This window comes from Montipora capricornis, chromosome 3 (assembly GCF_036669925.1).
Source record: "Montipora capricornis isolate CH-2021 chromosome 3, ASM3666992v2, whole genome shotgun sequence".
Classification (NCBI taxonomy): domain Eukaryota; kingdom Metazoa; phylum Cnidaria; class Anthozoa; order Scleractinia; family Acroporidae; genus Montipora; species Montipora capricornis.
In genome coordinates, this window is record NC_090885.1 from 50,469,182 (window position 1) to 50,480,202 (window position 11,021).

The 11,021-nt window shown below is 39.3% G+C and overlaps 1 protein-coding gene across 1 annotated transcript in view; it reads left to right on the forward strand.

Annotated features, from left to right (window-relative positions):
- The first annotated feature begins 7,039 nt into the window (after positions 1-7,039).
- LOC138043334 (histone deacetylase 8-like) overlaps positions 7,040-11,021 on the forward strand; it is a 19,745-nt gene continuing 15,763 nt past the window's right edge. Inside the window, exons 1-3 of the mRNA XM_068889568.1 lie at positions 7,040-7,192; positions 7,289-7,341; positions 8,950-9,086. Coding sequence (XP_068745669.1) covers positions 7,070-7,192; positions 7,289-7,341; positions 8,950-9,086 — 313 coding nt within the window. The 5' untranslated portion in view covers positions 7,040-7,069. The remainder of the gene's footprint in view (positions 7,193-7,288; positions 7,342-8,949; positions 9,087-11,021) is intronic.

Genomic DNA, 11,021 nt, shown 5'->3' on the forward strand with positions numbered 1-11,021 from the left:
TAGTGCAAGAAAAACCGCAACCCGTCAAATTTTTCTTGAGAAAGACGAGAAAAGTGGCAATGCCACCGATGTTTTCAGGTTTAAAAGTGAAAAAGTAAAGATTGCGGCAGGTTTATGTAAAAACGTTTGGGTCTAATACAGGTACATGTTTTTACTGGTTAGTTGGGTTGAAAATAAATTTTCAAAAGGTGAATCACGTGGAGCTAATATGTGAAAACTGCCGTGAAACAATTAAACCACCGCTGCGCAAAAGCTATCAATTCTTTTTTAGGAAGTCATCTTGATTTGGACGAAAATCATCGCTACAGGACAGAACTAAAGTATTTTTTTCTTATATTATCAGTAAAATGTTTAGTGGAATGAGCTTTTTGTGGATTCGGTCGAAGCGCCAGTCACAGCGTTATTTGTTTAGGGCACGCAATGATCTGTCAGGAACCAAAGAAAACGCTGGACTGCTCTGTTTCTAAAACAACAACAAATAACACGATATCTTTCCTTTCTTTTATTTCGTTATTTCATATACAGGGGAAAAACAACCATAACCTAAATGTATTTTAGCCAAGCAGGCGCAGCGGCAAAAAAATCGTAAAATATTAAATTTGCATAAACTGCGATTCGCGGGTTCATACAAAAGTAAATTTCACCGCTTCGCCGGCCGCGCTTTACCACTGTCAGAGCAGAAGTAACAACTCTTTTAAAACTATAACCAAGAAATGCCAAACTCCACGTTCCAAATTTAATGCTATTTTTTTTTAGAAAGAACAAGAGCCATAATGGCTCATGGAAAGAATCGAAATTCGTACGGCTGCCGGCCGTAACGTGCAAAGTTACGGATTATGTTACATGTGAAACTTTGAACCGACTGTTTCGTACGAAGAAAAAACATTTTCTGAGAGGTTTCGTAAACTGTAACCACCAGCATATTAAAATTTTTAGCCGCCTTATATGCTGGAAATACAACAAGCCAGAGTGCCCGGCCGGGCGACCGGGTAATTTTTCTCATTCGCCCGAAACCAAATGTTAGTCGCCTCAGGCGACCGGGCGCCGTTAGAGCACAGCCTTGAAGAATACATGGAATATAAGTTTAAAATCCTTCGTTTTTACGGAGATTCACATTAAAATTATCAAACATGTGCCAAAACGCTATTTTAAACATATTTTTATTATCCTTGCTGCTTCGAAACGCTCCAAACATACCGTTTTCATCCTCACTCCACATATTCTTATTCCGGAATACGGTCAATCGAACGCGCCCTAAAAGTAGGAATTGGGACGTGGGGACTCGGGGACTCGGGGACGTGGGGACGTGGGGACGTGGGGACGTGGGGACGTGGGGACTCGGGGACTCGGGGATGTGGGGACGCATTTTTACCATTTGTTTAACTTTTCATCATATTTCAGAAAATCTTCGTCTGTTGATCGTAACTGCGTTGTACCCCGGTTGATCTGAGAAATGGTCATACCAACGTTTCGTTCATGTTGCCTATGTCAAATAAGGACTTAATGCAAAAAAAAATTGTCCCTTCGTTTTACCTAAATTACTCCACTATGTAACTTGATAGTAGTATAATGAAAGTCACCTTTTCATGAAGACGAGTAATAAACTATACTATATATATTTACTAGACCTCTGTTTCACATCATACAAACGAGGAACTTAAACCGGGGTCATCGTAGTTTGATCAAAAATAAGACACAAACAGCAGTGATAAACATATTGAACTTGTTCATTTTGATTATGACTTGATGTTTCGTATGTGCTCTACATACATTTTCAAAAGTAACCGTTGAAATTTAAAACAGCTATTTATATATAACAAAGAAGATGAGGGGACTGGAACCTAGACAAGAATGTCCACACGTAATCAAAACAACGCTTTCACGACATCCATCTACCGAAAGAAAACTTTCACAGGTCTCTACACGAAATGGGATTCCTTCACTCCACTAAAGTACAAAATAAACCTCATCCGCTCCCTCACTTATCGCTACTACCGTCTTTGTTCATCTGGCTCCTTGCTACAATCTGCCCTCAATGATCTTCGAAAACTCCTTCTTCAGAACGGTTACCCACAAGGCATAATCAACTATCATATCAACGATGTTTTGAACAAAAACAGACAACATCAGCATAGCAATCCAGTGTCTACAGTTCCTAAGAAAGATATTGTTATCCTACTTCCCTACTTAGGTTTGCAAAGCTACCTATTTGTTAAACGCCTGAAATCTTGTGTGTACAAATTCTACTCTTGTGTTAACCTTAAGATTGTTTTTCAGAGCACTCGATGTATAAAATCTTTCTTTCCTTACAAGGACCGTATTAATCGTTCACAACAATCCAGAGTTATTTACAGAGCAAATTGTTGGGATTGTAATGGTTTTTACATCGGTAAAACTAAACGGCGGCTTCACGATAGAAAAACCGAACATTTTAAGGCCCTAGCTAAAAATGACAATACTTCAGCCATTGCTGACCACGTCAAGGCCACTGGACATAACATCAAGTGGGATCATTTTTATATTTTAGCGAAGGGCAAAACAGACTATCATTGTAAAATAAAAGAGACCTTCTTTATTCAAGAACTTGAGCCAGCTTTCAACGTCAACGTCGGAAGTGAAAAGCTGATGCTTTATTAATCTTTTCTGTTTTTAGTATTATTATCATTATTATTATATATTTTACTGTTAAGTATTTGCTTAATATAGGTTCCAGTCCCCTCATCCGCTTTGTTATATATAAATAGCTGTTTTAAATTTCAACGGTTACTTTTGAAACTGTATGTAGAGCACATACGAAACATCAAGTCATAATCAAAATGAACAAGTTCAATATGTTTATCACTGCTGTTTGTGTCTTATTTTTGATCAAACTACGATGACCCCGGTTTAAGTTCCTCGTTTGTATGATGTGAAACAGAGGTCTAGTAAATATATATAGTATAGTTTATTACTCGTCTTCATGAAAAGGTGTCTTTCATTATACTACTATCAAGTTACATAGTGGAGTAATTTAGGTAAAACGAAGGGACAATTTTTTTTGGCATTAAGTCCTTATCTGACCTAGGCAACATGAACGAAACGTTGGTATAACCATTTCTCAGATCATTTTACAATTCCCCAAGTATATCGAGGCTTGAACATTTAAAAGTACTTCCACTTTCTGCATCCTAACCTTTTTATTTTAAATTATGCCTTTCACTCGTAGTTGTCTGTCACGTCACATTTCTTGACTGAAGACGTCATAACGCTTGTTTTTGAGATTGGGGGAACGTTTACCCTAAAAACGTCCGACAAAGTTTTGCTTGAAACTGCTTAAAACTACCATTAACGTATAATTATACCTATCAATGTGATATCGTTCATTTTTATTGTGACCTCTATGTGATTTGACCTTTTTTTTTTCTTTTAATTTTGATTTACCTTTGCCATTAAGATAGGCATATGATTAAAAGGCTGAGTGATAAAGCCTCGATAGGAGTACTACAGCAAGGTATCTTGATATAAGATGACTTTTCCATCCTCGTTTCCGATAAAATATTTCAATTGTTTTTAGCCGTTAAAAATCACGTGACACATTTCAGATGAAAGAGGGAGTAGAAAGCAAAGTATGCAGATTTCAAGTTAACGTCGATTGGATAAATGTTTCCTCGTAAAACAAAAATATGCCAACTTATTCGCTTGGTCAAGCCTAAACACACAGAAGCGTTATTTAGCTTCTGGCCCGGGGACGGTACTTTTGGAATTTCTGGGTGGGGGATGTGCCGCTAGGACCTTGGAACCCTTAGCCTAAACCAGAGCTGGTTCAGGTGAATTTTGCTACCCCGTACCAGAGTAAACTCCCCAAACCCTCCCTATCCTAGAGTAACTGTTTTTCAGAAACTACTGAGGTCACTAGCACAGTCTAGCCAAAGCAAAACCTATACCACAATCGTTTCTCTCTCAAAAAATGATTTATTTATACTTGAAGGCGGTAGTTTCTAAAGAAACTGTGGTGCTGTGTCGGTGGAGAAGTAGTATACAAAAATTTGGTTTTATCAACTTTCCTTAGTGTAGATAAAATCTTCAACCAACTGGTCAGTTCCGTGAAAAATTATATCCAATTCTAGAAACAAACGCTCTGATTTATGTATCCTATCCTAGAGTAAACTGCTTGAAAACCATACCATTCACAGCGCCACATACCTATATAGCTCATATATGGCAGTACCCCCCTCCCCCTCCTGGGGGGCTTCTGGCACTCTGATGACGAACATTTTCGACAACATCAACGGTGACAACCCGAATCAAAGGTAACAAATTGAACAAGCGCCAGGAGAGATGTAGTCACAATGCCGCCAACAAGGACATTGGCACGGTATTTAAACTTCAGTTACAGAGAAGGAGTCATAAGGCTCAAGTTTCTGAGCAACAACAACAACAAACGCTGCAACGTGAAATTTCAGCTGCAGTGTCAGCAATGGGCCATTAGGTCTTCTGCTTTGTCTCACATTCGAGCTCTGTGACGGGTGCGAGAATGACTTTTCGAGAATCCAATTTTTGATTTCGCTGTGTATTTAGCTGGTACTTGAAAAGCATACCGATGATATTTTTGCAAAATAACATAAGCAATTCAACTTTCTTGGCGATGTTGTCCCATTTCTGAAATTCTATACTTCGAAAATGTGTCGCCGCGTCCCCACATCCCTGAGTTCACACGTCCCCGAGTCCCCGAGTCCCCACGTTCTCACGTCCCCGAGTCCCCACGTCCCCACGTCCCCGTCCCACTTTTAGTCACAGCCAATTTCGTCACCAAGTTGAACAGGTCAGTACTTTCTTCAGTGGAGGGATTCGGAAATATTTTAATTGCTGACTTTAGTTGTTGGATATTCCTTTCTGTGCGTGTTAATGAAACAGCTTCAGAAAGGCAATGGTGTTGGACCTATTTCCTTCGATCAACTCCTGTCATACATCTAGCTTCTTTTGCCAACCGTGCTAGTTCGGGAGCAATTATGACAGACTTGTCACTAGGGTTTGCGTTCAGAGAGAAACCTCCAGACACTTTTATAGAACGATCTATATGTTCTAAGGCGTGACCTGCGCCCGGCCCAATGGACAGAAGGGTACTTAGCGATTCTTAATCAATACTCAGTTAGGCTTTGGTAGATTGTGCTAGGATAATTTTAATCATAATTTAGCAAAACGAGCATTATTTTAAGCCTTTATTTCAGTTTAGCACTGCTAGCATAATCCGAGCTTTTATGCGTTGAAAACAAAAAAAAAACCATCATGGTTCTAGAATAATTCAGTTTGTGTTTTATTTCTGTATTGTTTTTGGAAAACGTTCAGGTGGCAGACCAGGTTTCCCTGTGCATGACTCTCCTCAAGCCACCACGCTTATGGCTCGGCGGCTTGGCCCCTCAGGCCACTGATCAATGATGGCGTCGTCCTCGAGTACATCCACTTCCAGCCTCGTTCCCAGGGTCTACTCTGCTTCAAGATGGCGGGGCGGAGAAGACCCTGGCACACACCGTTCCATTTGAATTCTCTCCGGAATTTCCCAAAATTCGTGGATGGTGGACAAAACACTGACCCCCAGTCCATGGACTACCCAACTGGACTACCCTAAAATGGACTAACTCTTAAAAATTCCATTTCGAATGAGTGCTATTGAAAGAACTGAATTGATTATAATACTTACATTGCACAAACCTTGATAATTTTCATCCATACGGGCATGGATTCACTTAACTTACCGTACATGAAGTAATCAGCCATCACAACAATTCGTTAATTACGTCCCAGGAGGGGAGCGGTGGTTTTCAAAAAGGTGTAGTGTTTCAAAACTGAACCCCCCCAAAACATTTTGTGGTAAAAAATATACCCCCCTTCCCAATTCTTGTTTGAAAAACGTACCCCCCTCCCCTCCTGAGGAGGTACTCCTTAGGCACGATTGAAAGACCGCGAAAAGATGGAGTACAAACTGGCGAGCAGGAGACTTATTTATTAAAGAGCCTTCTGGGTAATTTTCAAGATGGCGGATTGAGAGCTACAATACTCGTCACATTTGTTGGAACACCCATCCTCGTTTCCCCCCTCCTTCAATGTTGATTTCAAAACTACCAGAAGTTGTCCGAAATTTTTTCTAACGCACTGAATTGGGGGGAGGGGGAGAAGGGATAAGCTGCCATCTTGTAACACGACGATTCTAGATCATTCGCGTAACGTGTTCCAACGAAATGTGTCTAGTATTGTAGGTTCCAGGCTCTTGCGCGACCATGTCAAACAACCCTTCCCTCGGGACCTGAAATCGCCTCAAATATTTCGTCAACCACGGTATCGAGGATAGATTCCCTAGACTGCTGTTGCTGTGTCATAAAATTTGACCCCCACTCATGTTTCTTACCAATGAAAAATCAACCCCCAAAAAGGGGCTTGTTTTAAAATTGTACCCCCCTCCAAAACCACCGCCCCGTCCCCCGCACCCCCGGGACGTAATTAACGATCGGTCCCTAACCTTTTTAAAATGGGTGCTTAGATTAAAAAACTGTTGAACAATGCTGTTTAAAATGGGTGTTTCGGCTTAAATAAGCACTATTTGAGATGCTGCTTACACAATGAAGCGCATTGTAGGAGGAGTCTGTTGAATGAGAGCCATTTCAAGATTCTTAGAAAGTGTCAAGGCAAATTTGATTGTTCACTGTCTGAAATACTTTACATCAAGAAATTCAAACCTAATTTCAACGTCCAAACGGACTCCATACGTGCGAGACTTTTTGTTTAACTAACTTGTAAATTATTTTTATCTCTCATTGTTCGTCTAAGTATTTATAGATCTTAGTTTTATACATTTTTGACTTGATAACGACGTTATGGTAATGTCGAAACGTCGTCGATTTTATTCAACTTTTTAGCTTTTTAGATCTTAGAATGCTTTTAAGAAACGTTCTTTCGCAATTTTTTATTGTCAGCGGCGTAAATATTCCCAGGAACTGGTGAATCGTGAAGAGAAATGTTGCAATACCCCCCTCTCCTCCCCTGTTGGTGGATTTTGTTTTCTTTTGTTTCACGTTTTTCCCGCGCAAGTTTGAAGATGGCGTTGAGGGAAACTGGCGAACAGACGCTCAAAATTCCCTCAAAAAATGCAAAAGCCATATTAATACACTCAGATGAGCTTGTGAAATTATGTGACAGACTTCCTAAAGTTCCTAATCGAGTAAGTCGTACCGCTTCGGATGGCATTTTCTCGTTATTTTGCGTTTGAACTTAACAGTTTGAGATCAAATAATATACTCATGGTTAATTCTTGCAGGCATCGTTTACACACTCACTTATCAAAGCCTATGGACTTCTAGAGAATGTCAGGTAACGACACAAAAATGTCCTTCTACCTCCCCTTGTAATAAATCAGAAAGGATCAAATACTACTGCTTTTACAGTAATTCAAGTTGATGTCGATTTACATTGGGTGCCCTGGCTGATACATGTACGTTTGCTGAAGACACGAATTATATACTATTAAGCTTATCATCTACTAGAGATCGAAACCCATAAACAAGGCATCTCCTTAAATACAAATGTCATCTCGCTTGGTAAAATATGAGTTGTTAATTTTGTCACTGGAAGCTTATTATTACAGAGCTTACCTGTTATCAAACAGGTTCATTAAATATTCATAACAATAAATTCTGAATTAGGAGGTTTTAGAGCATTTAAGTCATCGAAAGGTCTTGACAGGGTTGTTAAAATTGTCCTTTTCACTTTTTTATTCTATTTGTCAGCAAAGCAGCTTTTTTGTTGAATATTATAGAATACAGCTTTGTTAAAATTATTTTTAAATTGATTTGTGAACTTTCTAATAAAAGATAGTTTAGCCAGGGGATCTAGCCTCAGTTGTTCAAAAGGTGGATGTTACACTATCCGCCAGATAAATCACTATTCAGTGGATTAACACAAGGAAACCAATTGAGTTATCCAGTGGATACCCGGCGTGGATAGTGATTTATCCAGCAGATAGCGCTATCCACTGGATAACTCAGTTGGTTTTGCTAATGTTTATCTGCTGGATAGTGATTTCTCTGGTGGATAGCGTTGTCCACCTTTAGAACAACCGAGACCTGACTGAATAGGACAGTTTCCAGTAGTCTATTCAAAGTGTGTGAAAAGGTTTATAAAGTTCACACACTTTGTTTTGCAGCAGGTGTGTGTGCAAAGAATTATATAAATCTAGAGTGCTATCCAATGAGGAACCTGACATGAAAGACGACCCCCTTTCATATCACACAAAGTTGAATTTAGTGATCTCCTAAATGTATATTATTCAGTCACAATATTGTTCTGTTTAATAATTTGTTACCTGACTCATCAATCCAATTTTGATCCGGGTTTATCCCCATAAACGGGGGTGGCCGGATTTACCCCACTTTGTCAGCAATCTTTCTAGCTCTCACTCTCCATCTTGCTCGATTCATGGCATCCTTTTCCTCCAAAGCAACGCTCTTGCTCTCCTTCTCCACTTGCATCTTCCACGTCTTCTTTGGTTGTCCTCTCTTCCTCTTGCCCTTCACTTCGAACTCCAACGCTTTTCTCAGAACATGCGCATCATCCCTCCTCAACACATGCCCATACCATCTCACTCCATTTGCCCTTGCCATCTGAACCACTGTTTCCTTCAATCCCAACATCTCCATCAGGTCCTCTGACTAGCCTTAATTTTACAGGGGAACAGGACCAATTAAAAACAACATTTAAAGTATTTGATATTTTAAGTGAATGAAAAACAACATCTCTATGTGATTGATACAAAGTTTCCTTGCAATGAGTAAATGAATGAGTGAATGAATGTATTGCTAGTTGTAGTGGGCCTTTTAACCCTGTCTGCTCATTTTAATTGCATGTGCTTAAAATTTCATGTCTTCACTTGTTGTACATACAGTTATTATTATTTTATATACATGTATGTTGTGTTTTCAGAGTTGTTCACCCCAGAAGAGCATTGGTTCGTGAACTTTCAGCTTTTCATTCCATGGATTACATTGAATGCCTTAAACAAGTGACGAATAGCAATGACTGTGCAGAAGTAGAGAATGCAACTGCAGAGCATGGCCTTGGTAAGACCACAGAGGCTTAGCTGTAGGTGCTGGAATTGAATCATGTTTTATACTAGCTGAAAGATGGCCATGTTTCAATCTTAACCCCCAAGAAACAATAGACCTCAACATGTTAACTAGTGCAAAGACATTTTGATTTCCATGATGATTGCAATTGTCATTATCAGCGGATAAAAAAAATGTACATCACTTTCTGAATGAATACATGTAGGTAAACAAAACTTTAGAGATCATTTTGTGTCGTTAAATTGACTTGAACGTAATCAAATAAGCATTCATATATTCTTTGGTCAGTGGGCTTTTGGGCATGTGTCACTCATGTGAGCAGGGTAAGCTATTGGGGACTTTCATTTACATTTTTGCTTACTTTAGAAGCCAACTTTGCAAAGAATCATACTTACCAAGCCTGGGTTGTTCAAAGGTTGGTTAGGTTTAACCTGCATTTGATACCACGACAGCCCAGAAATTTTGATACTACTCCACCAGTAGTTAGAGCTAATCATTCTTCAAGCAACAGGGCCCTGCTTGACAATCAATCAGATATGCTTTGATGCTACTTTGGGTGGAAAAAATTAATGTGCTGAGCTTTCACATTTATTCTACCCTTACTTTTTTGAACTATTAAGAGGAAGAAGTCTGTCAGTCAGCAAGGAAATAAAAGGACTCTTTTTACAGCTTTAAGGTGGCTCTAACTAGTTTCAACATTTTGAAGAGACACTCTCTTTCGAAAGATTAGCACCGCACACTTTGTCATGTAACAGCAATGTTATGGTACTATATGAAACACCGATTATTACTGAACAAGATATGGTAATTACTACATGTATGATGTAATAAGCTACCTTGGCAACGGGAAAGCCCAGCAAAAACATACAACACATGTATTTTGGCTTTAATTGCTCATATCGATTAAACAAACTCGGTGACCCCCATTTTTTATTGCTGGAAAGTGATCAAAAGGTCTAGATGAAACTTTCTGCAAAGTTTTAAAAAAATCTGTACCAGTTGCAGAACCAGAGCCACAGAGTTAGGGTGGTTAGGGTGGCTCTGAATCACTTTCGAGCAATAAAAGATGGGGGTCACCGAGTTCGTTTTTGAGAGATGTGCAACTAAAGACAAAATCAAGGGTGTTATTATAGGGTTTTCCCATTGCAACAGTGACTTATGACATCACATTTATTATTATTTAATAATGACTGCATCTTGTTCAGCAATAATTGGTGCTTCTTAATATGGTACCGTAACATTTGCTAATACATGATACAGTGTTGCAGTGCCAATCTTTCAAATAAGAATGTGACTTGAAAGCTTTGAAACTGGCTTTAGCCACCTTAAATCAACTCTGGGTACTTTTACACAAGGCAGGAGCATCAAAACGTTGGGTCTTGAATTGTAACTTGCATTCATTAAATCTTCCAACCAGACTGGCATCAGACCACGGCTTGAAATTAACGGAAAAAATCCAGCCGCAATTTTGCAACAAGACACGAAAATCTCGTCACAATTTCACAAATTTTAGTCGCAAAATCGTCGCGCCGCTAGCCTGTCACAGTGTTTTGTGCTCCCCCGTGTTATCTGTTTCCCCGAACACTGAGCACTAGTGCTGCGTGTTCCCCCTTCCCTCCGCATCGAACATTTCAGTGCTGGTATTTTTTACAGGTCTCAGGTCATTGTTTTATTAGTACAGAAAGTATCCTAAACATGCAAAAAAAGCTAACCTTAGGCCTATTAGACCTAATCAAGGTCCAAGGTTAGCTTTTATGAATGTTTAGGATGCTTTCTGTATTTATATTCTGCTATCATACTTACCGTTATGGCGTGATTACCTTCATATTTCTTTTTGTTTTGATGTATTCTTAAGTCAGCAATTTTGAAGGTAGCAATAATAATTATGTTCTATGGGGAGGGAAGGGGGCGGTGTCTGACATTTGCAGA